Genomic DNA, 21,111 nt, shown 5'->3' on the forward strand with positions numbered 1-21,111 from the left:
CATTGTATCTCTGTGCATTTACACAATCAATATTCTAGTTGATTCTCACTTGTTAATAATGGCTTATTTGCCTTCTAAAACGTGATAATAACTCTTCCTTCTGTGCTGTGCTGTATGTTTTTTCCCCTCTCTCTCTCTCTCTCTCTCTTTCTCTCAGGCTGCGTGTTTTGCTGCTCTGGGCGTCTCCTTCATGGTGATGAGTCTGAGCTTCATCATCATTGACTGGTCTTCAGGGTCCGGCATGGCTGCCGGAGGCCACTAGATGCTGCTACAGTGTGTGTGTGTGTGTGGGTGTGTGTGTGTGTGTACGAGTGAGAGAGATATGAAAGGGGGTGGGGGGGGGGGGGGTGTTGTAGAATGTAGAATAATGCTTATTGTATAGGGAGCATTATCACCTGAGTGGTACACACTACAGGGCGTCTCAGCATGGAATGTTGGGATTGCATTTATACTGTTCACGTTAATTAACTTTTTGACTGGATTGTAACACATATCCGAAACAAAATCCTGTAATACCAATGTTCTATAATTGAATTATTATATGGCAATGCAATTAAGATGAATAATCAGGACTGAACAGGGTCTTTTTTAATTCCCTTCTACTGGAGCAACAACAGCCATCCATGATGGTGAAACAGTCCTGTTGCTCTTTATTTACACACACAAACAGCTGCAGCTGGAACTGTACAGAAGAAAAAGGCATGATTGTCTTTTACAGGAAGGCATCAACATGAATATGGATACAAAGGTAAAATAACTTGAGTTATTTTTACACACATAGTATTTTTCATAAGACGCACAAATAGTACAGTCAGATGATTACATTTCTATCCAGCAGCCTCTAAAATGTTCATCATATCAGACTTTAGAGTACAGGTGACATTTAACCTTGTGGTCTATCCACTGCCTGAGTAGTTATGAAGTTGTATTCTACAGAGGAAGCATTTGTTTTGCTGATCTGCTAGTTCACTTCAGAAACCCTGGTGCCTTTCAGCATTTGGAACAGCACACAAACATACAATAAAAGGGAGGAGTGTATATTTATTTAGCTACTATATCTGTGTTTTTAATTCAAATGAGCTTTATTTAACTGTGTTATCTGAGGAAGTAAATGATCTTAGCATGTCGAGTTTGATATCAGTTTTTAGTTTCACTTACAGCACACAGGAAGGAAAGTTTATAATAATATTTGTAGTGCTTGATAAAATAAATTGTAATTTTAGCACATGTATGCCACACTGTGACTGTGAATATTAACCATGTGCAGATTAATATGACCAAGACCATTTCCCTTTGAGCCTAGCTAAATAATCTCTTAAATACTTGATTACCTCTTTAAAGTATCAAAACACAACATTGAACAAATTAAGAAATCACGTTTCCCCACACTGTATGATAGAATGTAATACTACATCTTTATATTTAAACTATGCTCTTCAAGTCTACTCTTGTACAACATTTTGGAAAACTACCACATCCACTTTTTAACCCAGAGTTAGTGGAGAAGATTGAGACCACACTCATATATGTTATCTTCAACTACAGTCAGCAGGCAGTTAGCGTAGCTTAGCATAAAGACTGGGAGCAGGGCGAAACTGCTAGCTACACTCTGTATAGTTTTTAAATAAAAACAGTACACCAGCACCTCTAAAGCTCACTTACAGTATGGACAATAAATATCTTATTTAAAGAGGACATATTATACCCATTTTCCACCTTTTAAAACAGTCTCCTGTGGTCTAAATTAAACATCTGCGCTGTGCTTTGGTCAAAATATAACATGAATCAACCACCAGAGGAGGTTTGTGACCCTGTATTTTGCTCCGTTCTGGTGTGTGTGTGTCTCTTTAAATGCAATGAGCACCCCTGAGTTTTCCAGGTAGACATCACTCCTCTGTAGCAAGACTAAAAATGGCGGACCTGCGCAAAAGTTTTGTTTTAGGCGAGGGGGAATTTTACCAGAATCCCACTTGTGATGTCACTAGTTGAGCAAATTTGAAACAGAGCATTTTTCTCTGTGTTGTAAGACTTATGCAGACCACAAACAAAGGACTGGATGGGTTTATTTCACATTTTGTGGGTCAGTAGACACTCAGGTTACCCAAATATATGTTCAAAAACACTGTAGAAGTGCATTTTTCATAGCATGTCCCCTTTAATAAAGAGCCCAAAAAAACCAAAATATGTAGAAACCTACAGATAATACATATTTCAGAACCAATACAAATCAAACCAAAGTCTCTCTTTGGTAGACACCACAAAGAGTATGTTATAACATAGGCCTATGGTTTATTTTTTTTACACGTGAATCCCCCAATACTTACTGGGTTAGTCGACATGAGTTTGCAGACATGAACCCACTGGTCGGTGTGACAGACTTAATCAAGTTAATTTGATTCTTATAAAGATGACCCTTTTTAAATATTGCCGTAACGTCTAATGCTGGTTTGTAGGTTTTTGATCTGCTTTCACCATTTTTGACTAATTATACTTGAGCTTCATGTGTTTGCATGCTGTAACGTCACGTCTGTAGATTGTTTAGTGACCTGCACAGTAACCGAGCCTTTCATTCGTAGATGTTATTGATATAGCGTACATTTGGCATCTCACCGTGAAGCGTATTGAAGTTCAAATCTGTGCTCTAATCGTTATAGTGATTGTTTAAGTATTATGAAGCCCCTCTTAAAAGATAACGCCTTGCATAATGTTTAAAACATTACTGTTTGATGGATTGCTGGTGAAGAGCTTAATGTAGGGACTTGTACTGATGCTGTAAGCAGTAATTCAGATTCATTTTGTATCACACAGAAAACATGCAAATATATATTTTTTTCCATTTTAGCTTAGAGGATCATTTCATTAAATAGATTATATATAAAGAAATAATAAAAACTGCATACATTTTTTCCAAACGGGAAATCAACTCAGAGAACTGTCACAACAGATATGCTGCTCCTATCCAAAGATGGATTGATATGATACCACATCTCAGGCTTCAGAAAAGCCCTGCGTGAATCATCACTTCTCTCATTTTATTTATATATACATATATATATATATATTTTTTTTTGTTTGTTAGGCAGTTTTTATTCCTGTTTTTTGTGGATAATTTATGAACAACAGCAGAGGAAACATGCATTTACTTCTGTCCCTTGCTTTCCCATGTCATTTGCGGTGGTTGCTGTGGTGTATGAAGGATTAGTTTTTGTCATATTTGTTGAACAGACGTTCTCTTCACTGAAAGGGATCATGCCAAAATAACAACTGACTACCTACTGCTCTGAGATGCCTTTGGCTCATAAACAGGCACCACAGTTTAAATACCAAACACCACATATATATCAAACATGCATCTTCATTTACCTAACAAGTTAATATGGTATTTTGTTTAAGCCGACATAACTCTATGGACATGACACGACTACAAAAAAAGAATAAGGTTCATGAGTTTTGGTGAAAAAGACGTGGCTTTATATAAATAATGTGTATATATAAATGTAAACCTTTTATATTTGTGATGCATATTTACAGTAGCTTGTAAAGTGTAAATAGCAGGGACAGTTTTAGTTTGGCAATAAAATAATTGTAGATGTTTTTACATTGTTCTCTGTTGTCATTATTTATCCCATAACTGAAAATAACTCTCATTCAAGCAGCACATTATTTCTGATATTTGATTTAAGTACACGTTTCCAAATCAACCCGGCGATGATCACTGATGTTTTTTAAGTGTTGTGCTTTTCATTTTTTGCTACGTAATGGGTTTACACATTAATTACACTGTCACATTTTCAGTGCAGAAATATAACATCTTTAAACCAAAGTATACATTGTTTTTGTACTTGTTTGAAAGAAGAGTTCATATAATCCTTTCTGGGTTCTTATCACATCTGTCAAGGCTAAACCATGTTTACAAAAACACTAAACCTGAACTTTAGGTCATCCTGATCCCTCACTGCCCCGGGCCTGTTAAGACTCTGTAATGTCAACAAGCTCTAACAACAATGGTGACTCCTTTTAATTTCCTTATGCTAAAACAGTAAGACACAGACACTCGTATGTTTCTGATATCTAAAGCACTAATCTAAATTTCCTGCGACATTTAATCACTCATTTGAGAAAAAACAAGAATATGGCCCAACCAATGAAGCTCAGTATATCAATGAAAATGACCAATATATGATATAAATAAACCTAACATTAACCAACACCTGTAAATGTATTTTTACATCTGTATCCATTTTTAGTTATTGGAATATTGCTTTGAAAATTCCTTATATTTTTACTGTTTTAATAATTAAACATGTAGCCTACTCAACTGCCTTGCCTTCTTGTTGGTTTGTATTATAAAGCACTACAGTGCTATGTAAAAGTATACATGGTTTATTATTAATATGGCTGTGGCTATATAGAACATATTTGAACATACAGTGTATAGTCCAGCAAATGCCTTGTGTTACCAGATAAAATATCGACCTGTGTCCACTAGGTGGCGCTGTGAGGCTAATATAGTATCCTGATGATGTGCCAAGGAATTTCATAAACATGACAAAAAGACGATATAGCCATTTTAACATTCCGCTCTGCATCTTTGGAAAAAAAAGAACCGAGCCTGCTCCTGTAGAGCTCAGTCCAGTCAGTTACTGAGGACAGTTCAGACTAAATGAACAATGTTTTGTTCGTCGTCTGCGCTGCACGCATGACAAACGCAGAGGACTGATGCTGGCACAGCGCCCACTGCAGTCTGCACACCGCACTGTAGAAATCTCGCCTCACTGGCTATCACACTTAATTGGTTCCACACAAACTGACGTGGGAGAGCTCACCTGCTTTAATTGGACTATCGCGACAAGTCAAGCCAAGTGACGTTAATGAGTCTGGTCGCCTATTCCAAATTGTCGGAAAAGGAGTATCTTGACGAGTCCAACTGGGCAACCAGGACTGCGGTAGTGAGCAAACCGAGGCGCACGCTTGCTCACCAGGCCGACAGGAGAAGAGTGAGGGTGCAGCAGAGCGACGAGCTCAGGCATCCCAGCGTGTTAAGGATGCAGGACAGATGGATCTGAGCGAAAACATAATGGACCAGCCATAACAGCCTGAGATCCTGCTAAACAAACCAACACGACTTGGGTGCTTTGAGCTTCTCATCTAACAGGAGAGCAATCATTTTTACGTGTGGGTAAAAACTCTGGATTTGAACCTCTTTGAAAGCCTCCATATTCTCCATATTCCGCTGGCACACTGAGATCACAAACATCTGAGCTTTGTTTTTTTATTTTGCGCAAGTGGTGTGTGCGCTCCTGCGTTTGGAGCCATGGGCTGTACGGTGAGCGCCGAAGACAAGGCAGCCGCGGAGAGGTCAAAGATGATCGACAAAAACCTCCGAGAGGACGGAGAGAAGGCGGCCAGAGAAGTGAAACTGCTTTTATTAGGTAGGTGGCTGGCAGCTAAAGAGGGCTCCTCAGGTTATGTTATAGGAGCAACGGGTTTGAAGTTTTAGAGTGATCCCAGTACATCCAGGCCACCATGGACATGCAAAGAAAGCAACTCAACATGGTTTTCTCTTAAGAAGGTGAATAAAGAGGGGGAGAAGAAAGCTATAATGTTTAGACATGAAATCAGATGATAACGTATCCAATCTACCCCCCATATCTTCCTCAATTAGTGCCAGTGAGAATCGTACAAGATTTAGCAGAGAGAGAGAGGTCATTTTGCTCTTTTTGAAATGGTAAACAATCTGTCACTGTGCTGCTTATTACCAAATAAAAGTCAAGTTGCTTGAATAAAAGCCAGATATCATTTCAACAGGCTGCACAGCTTCTCAGATCTCTGCCTGGCATTGTGCCCAGAAAGCTTAATTCAATAAATCAAACCTGTGGACTCTGACTAAACATTAACACAGTCACACTTCGGCACCACTCGTCTACACACAGCAGACCGTTCTGATATCTTTTTGTCTGCTGAAAACAGTTGGGGTAGAGAAAAAAAAAACAGTTTTTATTGAATTGATCAGGGAGCTGCAAAATCACACAATCACAATCCGTTTTACCCATGCACAAACACACAAACAACAAAAACACTCACACACACTCCCACTCACTGTCACTTTCTCACTTCCCCTACCCGCATTTCAGATGTTATGTTTGCTGTCATCTTGCTATAAAGTCATTTATTTTCTTCCTTTATTGCACATAACTCAACCTAAAACCTGGAAACTATCAATAAATCAATAAATGGTTGTGTGTTTATGTGCTAGGAGAGAAAAGAGCAGGTGGGTCAGACCCTGTCCTGTCGCTCTGGAAGGCTGTTTTTCTAGAAAAAATGATCCAGGTCTTTAGGAGGTCTATAGTGTGGGACCTGCTGGTGAGGTTGAGGTGAAGTCGATTTCTGCATGCTCTCAGACAGTGATGATAAAAATGATTAAACTGTGAGAGAAAATCTCAAGAGCTTCAGGCTGTGTTAACACTGCCACATGTCCTCCTGTGTCCTCACACAAACACACTTTTAAAAAGGATGTGTATCTTTGAATCTTGGAATATGAGCAGTGGGTTCTTCAATACATCGACTTTTAATGTCTAGATGACTTGAATCAGCTATTACAAATCATCATTTAGAAATATGGAAAAGAAAAACAGAACCAGAGGTACAATTGTTGGAGGTAACAGTGTTTCTAAAATGGGATTTTTTTTCCTGGAGGACATTTTGACACGTCATCGTATGAACAGCACTTTGTAGCCTGACATGACCAGACCAATTAGCAGGTGTAAATTAGTCTGAAATTTCTCTTTTTTTAAGGGGCGTTATTTATATATTAACAGGCAAGGATCTGAAATGCCTCTGGACTCAATTATCTCTATGTATAACCATTCAAAGCTGACCTCACACCCATTGTTCTTCTAAACAAAACTGTATTTTCAGTTTCTTGCTCTCTCAAACAAAGTACACTCTTCAGTGTGTTCAATACTTAAAACAAAGTGGATTCAACAGAACATACCGCATTAGTGGAAGTGATCTTGGCTGTTAACAAAATCCATTAAAAAAGCCATTAAAACCCGCCCCTAAGTAGATAACCAGCTAGGATTGGTCCAACCATGACCATGTATGTTGTCTGAGCAGGAGGAGGACAAGACTCACGGAGGAGCAAATAAAACATGAGCTTCAGATCTGTGTGACTGTAAGGCTAGCATATGTGTAAATAATGAATAGAATCGTGGCTGAGTTCACTGTCACAGCTTACTGAGACACGTGAATTAAATACATTCATGGTTAATGTTGTTAGAAATGTATGTACTTTTCCAACTAGGAGAACTCAAAATTAGGGGGTGGCTATGGCTCAGTGAGAGTCAGTCATCTCTAAACCAGAAGGTGGGGGCTCCATCCGCAGCCAAATGTCTGATGTGTCCTTGGGCATGACACTTAACCGCTCCCACTGATATGAATGTGTATGATTGGGATACTTAATTCTGATGGACACTTTACAAAGCAGACTCTACCATCAGTGTGTAAATGGGTGTGAATGGATAGGTGTAACATGCGGTGTAAAATCGCTATACATGTGGATGCAGGAGCTGGGGATCGAACCCCCAACTTCCGGTTGAGAGAAGCATCTACAGTTCTGTAATTGCTTCTATAATGAATCAATTACAGAACTTTTGGTGATACTGGAAGACATTATTTGAACAACAGGAATAAAGCAGAGGCAACAACAACAGAAATCTGTTGTCTGAAGATTCTTTGAGAATCCCACAGTTGACTTAGACCACATTATCCTTTTAGTTGAAACGGTCTGTGTCAAGTTTTTACAAATCAGCTGTCAGAAGCGCTTGTTTGTTGACTCTAAGGTTGAGCTGACGGCATGAAGACAACATAATGCTTGTATTACTCATGTTTGTGTATGAGCAACTTGTTCTGACAGAGATAAGACTGTTGCTTGATGGTGGTCACTGAAGCGTAAAAGAGGAGCAAAAATTCTAATGGGTTTACAGCATCCAGCCAAGTGCTCGCCTGTCGGTTTTTTTTTTCATCACGAGTTTCTGAGGGGAACTTAAAAGGCCTGTTCCCTTTTTTTAAAGAAAAATTCTGTAGTTGGAAACAATGTTGAAGCAGAGTTCTGGCACAGCCTGATAATGTTGCCAGATAATAACTTCTTAGTTTCTGTTTCCCACATGGGTGCCAGGGAAGACCATGGCACTAGCATGGACTGAATCAAATTATGTGGAGGAGAAAGAAGTTGACAAGCTTTTCTTTGAGCTGTTTGCAGACATAAAGAGCTGTAACGTGCCTCCTATCGTCTGCTCTCATACTTTAATTCATATTTTATCAATGGGCTAAAAAGAACTGAACAGGACAATAACTCTTCACTGACATCATAGTGTTGTACAAAAACAGTGATTACACTGTGTTGCACCATATACTGAAGCTCGCTGTGTAACCGTCCGACTGACTGGACGGCACATCTTCATTAGAGCTCCAACCAGGAACCAAAACTCGTGTTGCATAAATAAGTGATGCAACATCGAAGGAAGTGAGGGTCATTAGTGCTTGGCACACAGACACACTGATATACTTGTAATCGTGTAATGATGAAGGAGTGTGAAACATCAGTATTTCACAATATTAATTTGGTCAAAAGGACAGTGAAAATACCTGAAATTCAGAGATCTTTTGCTTTAAAATGGGCTTTCCAAAAAACATGTCTGTGTCTGAATATGAAAAATGCAGTATAGCTTCACATGTATCGTATCTTATTTTTTAACAGTTGTGAGAGGTGGGGATTTCACAAATCTTGAAGATACTTCCCAGTGAGGCTCTTTCAACTTTCCTGTTACAAATTTTGACCCAAGATTAAGTGAGGATACATATTTCATTTCAACGCTATTTTTTTTTTTTAACCAGCCTTAAATAAGCCTCCGTAGCAGCTCATCTTTAACTCCCCAGCGGAGGACGGTAATAATAGTGCTGCACAGATGTGACTCACTGCTCATGACAGAGAGGAGGGATCAGAGTAAGACTGTCCTTCCAGAGAAGACACCCACAAACTGAAACAGTATACTTATGTTCTGTTAGTCATGTCTCTGCTGAAAACCACCAAGTCCTCAATAAATGCACATTTAGTTATCTGCTGAAGAAGCAAGAAATGTATCCTGACTACTGTCCCATTTGGGAAAGCAAATCTTTTCTCTTTGATTTTGATTGTGTATCTTTAAAGATTTCACAACAGGAATAATGAGTTGTTCTGTGTAAAGACAAGACATGTCAACAATGTCGAGTAAATCCCCTGGTAAAGATTATTTTTGTAGCAGCATAGAGGTGTAACCTTTATTCAGACATCTTCAGTGACATTTAAGACTCCATAAGCAAACAGCTCCCATGAGTCTTAGGGAATGCCTTGGCGTTTGTTAGTTGAGATAAATAGCTGGTGTCCTTTTATATTACTGTTATTCCAATAAGATATTGTTTAAGAAAAGGGCAAACCAATAATAATATGTATCAAATCAAACTCCAAATGGAGAAACACTATAGAAAACAATATTGCATTCTTCTTTGTTGAATTGGGGAGCATTCCATGATCCTAATGCTCTTACATAGATTAGATGTTTTCATGCTTGTCATAGAGCAGAAGCTTCTCCTTGCACGTTTAAGTTAAGTGCTTCAAGTTATTCATCACTTATTTGACAAGTCTGTCTGTTGCACTCCACATGTTGCTTCATTATCCCTTTGAATTTTCCATCTCAGCCACAGGTGTTCAAAGCAAATTATAGATTGTTTTTGAATGTCTGGATTCTGAAGTTCTGTTGATGATAAAAAATAACGATATTATGATAAAGAAAAGTTGGAGGAGAAGATGTGAGAGAGAGAGATGGAATAATACGTCATAATTAATGCTTAAACCCATTGGTTGGCAGGGTTTGGTATTGTTTAGCCAATAGTTTGAGAGCAGAGATATTTATATAGATATACTGTGAAATTTAATTCATACTGATGTTTAACTTCTTTGCTCTATTTTCATAGTTTATCCTCAGTGCTGGTATGTGTGTGGAGAGTGAATTAAGAAAAAGCCTGCAGGCCTTAATAGGATTTTTGCAGTGAGTTAGAAAATATTGTATTCTGTTGCCACAGTAAGGGAAAATAAATGTGCTTTCTTTGTGATACCTTTCAGTTGCAATCCAGCAGATTCCTGCAGTCTTTGAAGTTCTTACTTACAATTTCATAAAGCTCACAAATATGACAGACCACTCTCAGTCATCATCTTCTGTGTCGTGAAGATGACCAGCAACCTGATTTCCATTAGTAGTCCCATTTATAATTTTTGCAATTTATTTTCCTCGCTCTTCCTTTTCAAACAGTATGGGAAGGGAGAAAGAGTGCCTCAGAAAGAGGACAAGACTCGTTACGACCAAGACTCATCAAGATGTTAGGTGTATCGACATCAGTCCACTCACATAACAATTGATATCATGTCTGTTTGATGTATAGTATGGACTCTATTTTTCTCTGTATGATGGTGACCGCTTAATTGGTCTTGCAAAAACAAAGTTTTTGTTTGGGTACAAGGCCATGATGCATTTGAGAGAATTTAAAGTGTAGAGATATAACAGACTGCTTGAATGTTGTTTGCAGCTTTCACTCAACAACAACAAAACACTATTAGCTTTAACATCTGAGGCCTTATTGTCCCAACTGTTAACTTTTGTTGTCTGCTACAAAGATTGCGGACACTAGCTAGCTAGCTGTCCTGAGCGGACAGTCCCAATATCAAAGCATCTGAAAAGAAGTGTTCTAACGTATTCCTGTTTCACTATACTGTTGTTATGAGATATGGATGTTTGTTGACTTTGTATCAAGCAGATGTCGAACAATAAATTGGCGCATTCATTCACCTATTGCCAGCCGAGTGGTAACCACAACCACGGGGTAAAAGCAGGTGTAAAACCTGCGGTCCTTTTAAAAATTCCCCAAAATTCCCCGCTTAGTCTTTTCCTGCATGTTCACTGTCCTTGACCTAGATGAAAAAAATCACAGGGTCAAGAAAAGAAGTCAATTAAAGGATAGGAAAAGACAACCTCCATGGTAAGGGAATCAGACTCACACTATAGGGAGATGTTACAGATGTCAAGGTCTGCTTCATAAAACTAAAATATACTGCAGATAAACTACAAAGAGCCCATCTACCATTCTTACCGTGTTGTCTAATTCAGCCAAAAGAATACACAAACCTTGGCAATAAATGATGACCTTAATCAGAATATTGCAGGTTATGAAACAAAAGGCACCTCAAGGCGAGGCAGCATTTAGCTGCTGTGACATCCTGAGAGCCTTTGTAAATTTTCACATTTCTAAAGTTGCTCTAACTTCATATTAATGATTTTATGACTGTTATTTTACTGTATTGATGTATTAGAATCATCGTGTTTAATTCTATCGTATCTTATGTCCTCTTGTTTCTAAACTGTTAAAGATATTATAGTCTACTTTAGTTTTGTCATACTCTCAGCTTGCATGTGAAGCATTTTGAACTGCAAATACATCCACCTCACCGTCACAGATAAATATTTTCTCTATCAATCCCTTTTAAAAACAATGATCACGTTTTTATCTAGAAGTACTGGCTATGTTGATTATCAGGGGTAGGTTGATTATTTCATTTGGTAAAATGTCATAATTCATTAAGTGGAATGGGACACTCAAAATGTCAGGGCAATCAGAATTGATATTAACCTTTCCACAAACAATCCTGTAGATGTTGTAACATAAATTAGTTCAGTGGTGCAACCGACGACTCCAGCAGAGGGAAACAAAAATTGTCTCCCTCCGGTTTTTTGGGTTGTCTCATTTCCTGACAGCCGGACTGGTCTGGAGGGAGACCTATCTAATCAATCACTGCTGAATGAGCCAGATAATATCATCAAGGTATGACCACTACTATATATAATTCCTATTTTATGCAGAAAATTAGAATCACATACATTGCTGTTAATCGGAGGCAGATGTGACGTAGTGTGCGCAGCTGAAAGCACCATCATCCAGGGAAACACAGGTGGAGCTCATTTAGTTAATGAGGCGTCGGTTCCAGTGATGAGGGTCATCATTAACACCTGTGTTCCAGGTCACAAATCATTCATTCCAATTGAATTAAATTGTACATAAATTAAGACCAGTGGTAGAGAAGCACTCTTTGGTCGCGGCCCAACTTTGTTTGGTTAGAATTTCCTAAAACATTTTGACATAAAAATGAGCCTTAACAGTTGTAGCAACAGTAACCTTTCTGGCTTATTGGACTTATGCAAACCGATATTCAGTTCAAAGGAACTGTTCATAGGAAGCCCTATGGCGACTGCAGTGGTGGATACAAACATCACACACACACCTTGCACCTGAAATTAAAGTTTAATTGAGACACAATAAGCACTGAGTGTGGAGTGTTGCCACCTCACCTCAGAGCACCTGCTGTTTGAAGAGGTACTTGGCATTTGTCTGTTTTTAGACTTGTAGAAACTTGGCAGCTTCATTGTGGCAGCAGCTTGCTCTCTCCATCTCTGTCGACATGTTTTAAAGAGCAGTTAGCTTACACCACCATCATCTGCTGCTGAAGGTTTTGAAAATCTACCATCTGGTCGTGTATTTACATGGTGGCTTTGCTGTTTCAATGTGTGGATGCTGTACATTCAGTGCATTTCATTAGCCCCTGGTGCAGTGTGCATCAAGGTAGAGCTCTGTATTCAAATAGTCTAGATCACATTTATTGATCTTACTTCCAGTTGTTTATTGGCATTGCCATCAACTCCACCTCCATAAATTCAGGCATTCATAAAATATACAATAGTTTGACCACATTCATATCACAGCACTGACCTAAGGCTTTGCATTGGTGTGCTGTACTGCAAAAGTACAAACCATAATCATCAGCATTATGTTGTAATAAAGTTTAAAGACAGTTTCCTCATTAAAGGTCCCATATTATGCTTTTTCTGGTTTTATATGCTCTTTAGTGTGTTTTCCAAGTGTCCTGTGCATGTTTAGGCACATCTATGTGCAAAAATTCAAAGTCCGCGGAAACGCGGCTTCTCCTACCTCCTCCTGTTAGCTGTAGCATTAGCTGCATGTAACGCTCGGTTCTAGCCCCCCTCGATAAAAATTTGTCAGTCCGACGTCATTGTCAGTGTGAGATCACTGATCTAAGTCCATTGGCTCGTTGTGGCAAGCCCTGCAGCTCATGTTGAAATTTCCGAGAAGCGTGCTGAGCAACTGAGCAATAACGACAGAGCGGATCGGCAGACCAATCAGAGCAGACTTGGCCCACATGGGGTCTAACAGTGTGGGCTCAACAGAATGTAGCTGACAGACTCAGAGCGTAGAGGGAGCAAGGAGGAGCAGTACATGAAAACAGACACTTTTTTCGAACTTCAGCTATTGTGAACGTACAAAAGTAGGTACATAGATTAAATATACGGACCCCAAAAAGGGCATAATATGGGCTCTTTAAGTTAATCAGCATATCTTCACAGACCCAGTTTATATAGTACTGTCAATCCGATGAAAACCTTTTAAACTGTGTGAGAAATACTCTCTTAACAGCTTTTACTCTTTAACATGTGAATGGATCACAGGAATGCCACTAAGGATCTATGAAGGCAAATAAAAAGGCACAACAATGACACAGTCAAACAGTGTTGTGAGAAGAAACAAAGGGTAGGAAAGGGGCAGTAATACTCCTGAGTCTGTGAGCTCATTCAAAAGTCTCAGTGATGTTAGCACGAGAATAAATACAAGTCAATGGAATATGTGATGTGCTGTGTAAAGGCAGGGATTGCATTGCATCAATTACAGAGGTACTGAGGAACATGTGTTTTAGATTAAAGGTATGCAAATAATCTTCTAACATGATTAAATTGATGCTTTATGCTCATTATAAACCCTTTTAAATCTTATCCTAGTTATAGTCTTTTCACAGGAAAGTCCTCCGACAAAGTTTTTTTTATGGTTATACGTATATATTGTAGAATTTTGTTGAAAAAGTTAAAAGTGAAAAATCTCAGTGATTCTGCTTCACAAATTTTTTATCGCCCTTCCTCTCTGCCTGGTTGCCATGGTTACATCCCGTCTGAATGATACCTTCATTACATGTTTGAAACTCTTCATTCAGCAAAAGCCCCAGGCACCAACATGCTTTCTCTGATCAATTTTATTTTTTACCATCATATTCTAATATACAAAAGGGAACACAGAGTAGGCAACACATGTGGGTGATTTACTGATCAGACTTGGGCCTCTGTCAAGCGTTACTCAAAATGATGTCATGCATTATGAACACATACAAAAAACACTTTTCTTGTTGTAAAAAAAAGTCTATAGGCAAAGATTTATACATTCAATTTAATAGAGATTTCCAGGAGATAGAAAGTTGAATCTTGTAAAAAAAAAAAAAAAAAGGAACAATAATCTTAAAGCTTATACAACTCGGGTACGTTATGTTTATGTTTAAAATGTCTTGCCACCACAGGCCATCTCCATCTCATTATGTCTTCTCTAGATATTATTCAGGTTATTGAACAATTGTCTCAATTATTAATGCCATTTTTTGCCATTTCCAAACTCAAGAATGTCACGAACCAATTTGAAAAGTCACCCTAAATTGGCATGTGAGGCTAAGATGAAGTATTTGAAATGTTTTCATTTCATAGACACATTTTTTTAACTGCAACAAAACAAGTCAAAACAATCAGGTGTAATGTTCTAAACTGCTGTAACAGATTGTATTGTCATCATCAACAAACATTTAGGTAATGATATGAAAGATGAAAGTCGCTTTCAGCCAATAGGGTTGTTATAGTTATATGAGCTTGATTTACACAGCCTCATACCCTTGATTTTGTTTTTTTTAACCTTTGCTTTTACATGATGTTGCTTTTCTTTGTCTTCTGCTTATTTTCTTTACATATGTCATCATGATACCAGCGTAACACTTAATTTGCCATGAAGCTCATTGGTGGGCCATAGAGCCCATATGTCTGATGTATTGTTAATTCATTTGGGTAACAGTATAGCAACATGGGTGCTCTTGTGTAACAACTCATCAATCCTGTAAATTGCTAATTGATCTCCAACATCACCAGATGCAGTTCAGATGAGATTGAGCCACACAAGAAGCATGGCTTTCTACTTAAATGGACAGGTTAAAGGGGAAGTAATGAAGTTGCAGTCTGGTTTTCCTGAATAAATCAGTAAGCTTTATGAACACAGTGATTTAAAAATAAGAAAAAGTGCGTTTTAATTTTTAAATGTTGTAAAAGGGGGTTGGCTTTAGCTAGGCTAGCTGTTTACCCATTGTTTTTCGTCATTGTGTAAAGCTCATGTAAATCAAGCTCTGTGGTTAAGGCTTCTATACAGCCTCATTTGTATGCAAGACTTTGTATGATTCAATTTGAGCATTTCAGAAAAAGAACAGGAAATTGTATTAGAAAAAGCACAGGCACATCTGCCTTTGCTGCCATTTTTTCAATACAGGTAAACAAGCCCAAACCTTCCCTTACAATCCGGTTTGCAGGATGCAGAATACACAGAATGCAGGATGATTTGACGAGGTCCCTGTAGCACTGCAGTAACTGCCCAACACTCCTGACTTCTCATCTGTTTTCTGAGTGCATAGAGTAGAAGCTGACACGACAGTACACAGAAACAGGGAGAAGAGAGAGTGAGCAGAATGACTGCCAGGCAAAGACCACCTGTTATGGATGGATAGGCCATTGTTAATGGATGGATAACCACCTTGCATTGGAGAGTTTTATGTTTATCTTTTATGTTTTATGTTTGATTTCCCATCAGCATGTGGGAAGCTTCTGCGTCTTTTCATAAAAGTGGATCTGCCAAATCTTGGCAGGAAAGGAATGGGTATTAATTAGAATTTCCATTTACTTCATTTGCAATGTATTGTATGCATTTACATTTCCTCAAAAAAAATGTAAACCTGCATGTTACAGTGTACAGAAGTATGCATCTTCTCATGTCAATATGCATGTCACTGTTTACACGTCTCACAAGAGAGACAGTTGAGAGAAAAAGTTAGCAAAAGAATAAACATTGCTGCTTTTAATATGAGGAGGGGGGGGAGATAAATGATGATAAAGGAGTCAAGTTGCTTCTGCAGAAGATTGAGCTGAGCAATCTGAATGTCAACATGCATGTCAAGAGTTGTTATCGGTGATCAATATGCATTCACTTGATTAGTGTAATTGATAAGGTCTGTTGCAAGGCTGAGTGCATATTGATTTTGTTGTAAATGACCCATGTGACCTCAAAGACCCATTGTGTAAATGATGGGAGAAATAACACAGTTATCAAATTATACATTACCAAATAGTATTTAAGATAAACAAAAAGTGTTAAAGCAAAAATAAAATAAATAATGCAAGCCAAGGTGAACTTTGATTGGATTTGCAGTAATTACTCAAGTTAGTTTTTTATATTGAAAATATAGTATTTTAAATGCTATTATTAAGGCTAAGATTGATTTTATTGATTTACAATTTTGATAATTAACTGAGGTGTTATTATCATCAAATATAATCCATGCCTATTTTTTTAATCTACTACTACTAAATACCACACATTAAGCATTATTCAGTCCCTTGTACCGCAAGTGTCACTGCCTGATTCATGACGTGTAGAAAAAGACAAAAAGGAACCTGCACCAGAAGTCCATAATAAAATGTAAAATACCACTCTGCTACCTGCTGTCTGAGCCGAGGATTTAGATAATGACTAGATCCAACCTGTGGAAGGTCACACCTCGGCCATGACACCATTCATGACTGTGACTTGCCAAGAGGAACTATCAAAAAAAATAAAAGGAAAGGGACTTCATGATATGATAACATTCTAATACTTATCAATAACACAGCTTGTTGTTGTAATTGCAAAAGTGCATTTTTCAATATAACAGGGTCAAACACCTAAAGTCGGCTTAAAGGTCTTGTAAAATGTGTCGTCTTGTTGCTAAATCTTTGGTCAGATAGTTCCTAGTTTAACTAAAAGAAAGGTAAACTTTAATGTATTTGAGCAAACTTATTTTTTTAACAAAGTAAGGAATTTGTAAAAAGACTGCTTATTTTTATCAAAGAATGTTTATTGGATGGAACACATAGGGATCATATTTGCAATCATATCATTTGACATCATCGATACATTTCAAATAATGTCCGACCCTAGCTTATGGCTAATCTTACAGGACTGACTGGCGACTCATTTAAGTGATGCTATAAAGCTTCAGGAGCAGGACCACACCTCAACCGCACCTTTCTGGCAATTCCATAAATTCAACCCAAACCCTCCTCCTCCCCTTTAGTTGCACAATGTACAACCCTCCCCCCAACCCGTTTTCTTTCTTTTCTTCTTTCTGTATAGGGCTTACACTGGGAAATAGAGACGGGGCCGATCTGATCCAATATCAGTAGCGGGTCCGATAGTGATGTAATTTACGTATTGGATGTCTGACTGACCTGATCTAAAAAGATGGTTGGGCACGTTAAACATGTTTTTTGATCGGTGACAGTCTCACTCTGAAGACATTCAGACTGAACTGTAAGCAGTGCCCACAAATTGTCTCGATGACGATGTTCAGACAAGAGATGGAACAGCTCCCTCTATATGTTAAAAAGTTCCGTTCTTACACTTCAGTTTAAAAGATTTAATTTGAAAACCTCACAGTTGTTGCTGCTTCCTGTTTGTATATGAAGCGAAAAAAAAGTGGATCGTGCATCTCTACTGAGAAGCTTCCCCAAACGGACCACAACTAAACCTTCTGCATCACCTGATTCAGAATCGTCATTCCAATATCATTAATAAGTAATTGTCAGATTGCATTCCCTTGATGGTGTGGTCCTTGCTAATTCATGTTTAATCATATTCCTGCTCCATTTCTGCTGAGTCTTTTACACAGTCTCCCTGCTTTTCATACTATTAACAGAAATGTGTGTGATTTAGCCCAAAGGGACTCTCTTAAAACATCATCAAATCTTATGACAGTTTTATGGCTGGTTAGGAATCAGTAGCAGATATAAAACTGAAGTGATTAAGGTACATCAGTGCAAGCTGAAAGTGTGAAATAAAATAAAAAGATTAAACCTGGCTAAGAAAAAAAGTATTTTTTTAAAATAAATTCACAAGTAAAGAATTAGGATAGTGCTAGATTCACAACCCTTTTATTATCAAAGTAAAAAAAACCTTGAAATGTATCTAATGTGATGCAGAAAGACATCTGTGATGAGACTAGTAAAGTTTTATCTCAGAGTTTGTATCCCTGATATACTGAATAACAACTTTTTCGGAGAGCTTAGATCATCGGTAGGGCTTCTCTGAAATGAAATAACACATTTAGATTGTTTTTTTGCACAGCCAAGCGGGGCATGCAGAAAGAATTGGATTCTAAATAGAATGACGTCTTGTGGCACAACAAGTGTAATGTTAACTTAGAAGGATGAGAGGTCATTTGTAACCCAGAAGGTAGTTGGACAGGGATTAAGCAACAGAGAACAGTGCTGCTGACGCCAAAACAGCGCTTAAGTAAGCATTCATTTAAAACAGGATGGTTGATGATTGTGTGTTAGAATTAAAGGGCCCTTTGCTTCTGTTATTAAGAGATGTGTGACTTAGTTATACTCCTAATATACGCTCAGTGCTCTCTCCCATTTAGGAGATTGATTGCACTGCAAATGTTTGCCTGGTGTTCTCTGGGTGCTCTTGTTGATTTCTTTGCATCAACAAGCTTTTCATTGTCTTCTGTTGTTTCTTCCAGATCCCTTTCCCCCCAGACTGCACTAGACACGAGTCTTTAAAGATCTACACCTGTTTCTGCTTTGCTTTTATTGGTACACGTTGTAGCTGCAGAAGGGAATCAAATGATTTAAGCTGTCCTATAAAAAGGATTTTATAGGTTTGCTAACAATCTGCTCTCTTTTTATCTGTCTGTCGCATAATGTTCTGCTTCATTTGCTTCATTGATTTTTTTTTTTTTTAAGCAGTGGCTACAAGATGCCTGTGAGCAATTTTGAGTATAGATCTATGGGGTATATATTAAGCATTCAGGTCACATCAGTGTGTTGTGTGCAACACACAGAACACAGGATTAAGCTCTGTTAGCATTGGCTGTGCAGTCAGAGTGCAGAAAGCATCCTACTCTGCAGAGGAAAGCACAAGAGCTCCATGGCTCCCTGTGAGACACATGACCTACTTTTCCACTCCCGGCAATAACATACTGTACTGTATCTAGCCATGTAAAATACCTCCATGGCTTTCCACTCTGCATTAAAACAGGGTTGGGGGCTGCAATTATAATCTGCATGCAGTGAATGAGTCAGCTAATCTAGATATTGTGCCTGTAAGTCTGAGGATGCGAAACAATTCAAAGACTGACACTATCATCAGGTCAATAAAGGGAGGATGGAGAAAGGCTTGATTTCAGGCTCTGTTAAAAAAAAAAGGGAGGCAGTTAATAACAACCTGCTGACAGAGGGAAATGTACTAGAAGAAACAAACGACTCTACTTGAGCATCTCAGATTCATTTACCCTCTCTGTCAAAACATGCACCGAGGCAGAACCTGATCAAGGTAGGAAATGGTTCCATCTTCAGGAATATATATATTTTTTTCAGCTCAAGTGGCAACAACCTAAGAGAAGTAAAGTTTGTCCTTCATTTAACTTTTTTTTATGGGGTAATGAAAATTACAGCAACACATGGCTTGCAAGAATGGCTACAGTCTTGAATTCAGTGTTACAAAACATTCCTTGTTATTATTGCTCTGTTTTGGTCACCACCACAGTTGAAGAAAATATCCGGCTCCGTTAAGCAGCACTGCTTTTTCTCATGTAATTGCTCATTTTTTTGTCCTTCTATTGGCTGCTTGGGAGCTTGTGTGTTTTTGTATTGTTAATCAAAACAGTCCTGCTAGAATACTGATAATGGGAATAGCGCTGAACAGTTTGTAAGACTGTTAAAATGGTTAAATACTCCATTTATTTTAGGGAAATGGAAGAGTCGGATAATAATTCTTGATTCAGCAACAGATATCTAAGAGGGAAATAAAAGTGTAAATAGTGTGCTATTCAGTGCACTATCTTGCTTCTCCCTAAAAATGTGAGCATTGAGCAGCCACTAGTAGCCTCTTGACAAAATCAATGCTGTGAGTTGGGAAATTTGCTGACATGCTGGTGGAAGGCAGCCAATTAAAGCATCGATACTGAGTTTGATCTACAGAGATACAATTAGAGTTGTATTCCAAAGCTTCTTCATAATGGTAACTTTGATCTAGTGTTTTGCTGTCCAGACATTATATCTGAATCCTTCTGTACATCAGGTAAACCAAAAATGGATACAGCAAAGGCCTTAGTCATTTGATCCATTTATTTATATAAATGTTTACTGCTGATCAATTACACCAGACATAGGATTTTGTAAAGTGAAGAACAATGGATGGATTTTGGCAGAACATTTAGATATAGACGTCATTAAGGGATTGCAAACGTCCTACACCGACATTATTGGCCTGCCTTGTTTATGACTGAGTTTAGGATTGATGGTTGTGGAGATAACCAATGCATAGATTAAGTGTAAATACTAACATCAAGAAACATTCAAGGTAGTCATGTTGATAGAAAATGATCAAATCCTTAAATATTAATCTTTATTCCTTAATGTTATGTGTCCCTTATATTAATCTGTATTCCTTAATTTTATGTGTCCCTTTTTTAAATATGTTTTAGATCCAATACACAGTTATATACTCTAATTGTTCCACATTAAGATTGTGTTACGTTCTACAACTGTTTGTCCAGATTACCTTCATTATGGGTCAGAGAAAAAAAGCGTATAAACATATCAACTTGTAAAATGAATGTCACGTATGCTTGTGTCAGCCACCCCCCTCAGTAAACTGCAACAGGCTTGTAAATAGCATCATTGTTGTGCTCAGTGTCATCTACACCCAGAGGAGGTTAACCTTTAAATGGCTGTAAAAGCTAGTTGGATGTGTGCAGTCGTGACACTAGCGGGTGGGGGCATCGAGCCAAGATGAGAGCGAAGGAGGAATCGTGTCACAGCCAGGCCAGTGAGTCATTCT

The 21,111-nt window shown here is 38.2% G+C and overlaps 2 protein-coding genes across 4 annotated transcripts in view; both read left to right on the top strand.

Annotated features, from left to right (window-relative positions):
- slc38a3b (solute carrier family 38 member 3b) overlaps positions 1-1,619 on the top strand; it is a 29,251-nt gene extending 27,632 nt beyond the window's left edge. For all 3 annotated transcript variants that reach the window (XM_061042999.1, XM_061043000.1, XM_061042997.1), the window contains one exon: positions 158-1,619. In XM_061042999.1, coding sequence (XP_060898982.1) covers positions 158-262 — 105 coding nt within the window. In that variant the 3' untranslated portion in view covers positions 263-1,619. The remainder of the gene's footprint in view (positions 1-157) is intronic.
- Positions 1,620-4,465: 2,846 nt separating this feature from the next.
- LOC132978017 (guanine nucleotide-binding protein G(i) subunit alpha-2) overlaps positions 4,466-21,111 on the top strand; it is a 38,261-nt gene continuing 21,615 nt past the window's right edge. The window contains exon 1 of the mRNA XM_061043001.1: positions 4,466-5,432. Coding sequence (XP_060898984.1) covers positions 5,315-5,432 — 118 coding nt within the window. The 5' untranslated portion in view covers positions 4,466-5,314. The remainder of the gene's footprint in view (positions 5,433-21,111) is intronic.

The sequence above is a fragment of the Labrus mixtus genome, chromosome 7 (assembly GCF_963584025.1).
Source record: "Labrus mixtus chromosome 7, fLabMix1.1, whole genome shotgun sequence".
NCBI classification, from domain to species: Eukaryota; Metazoa; Chordata; class Actinopteri; order Labriformes; family Labridae; genus Labrus; species Labrus mixtus.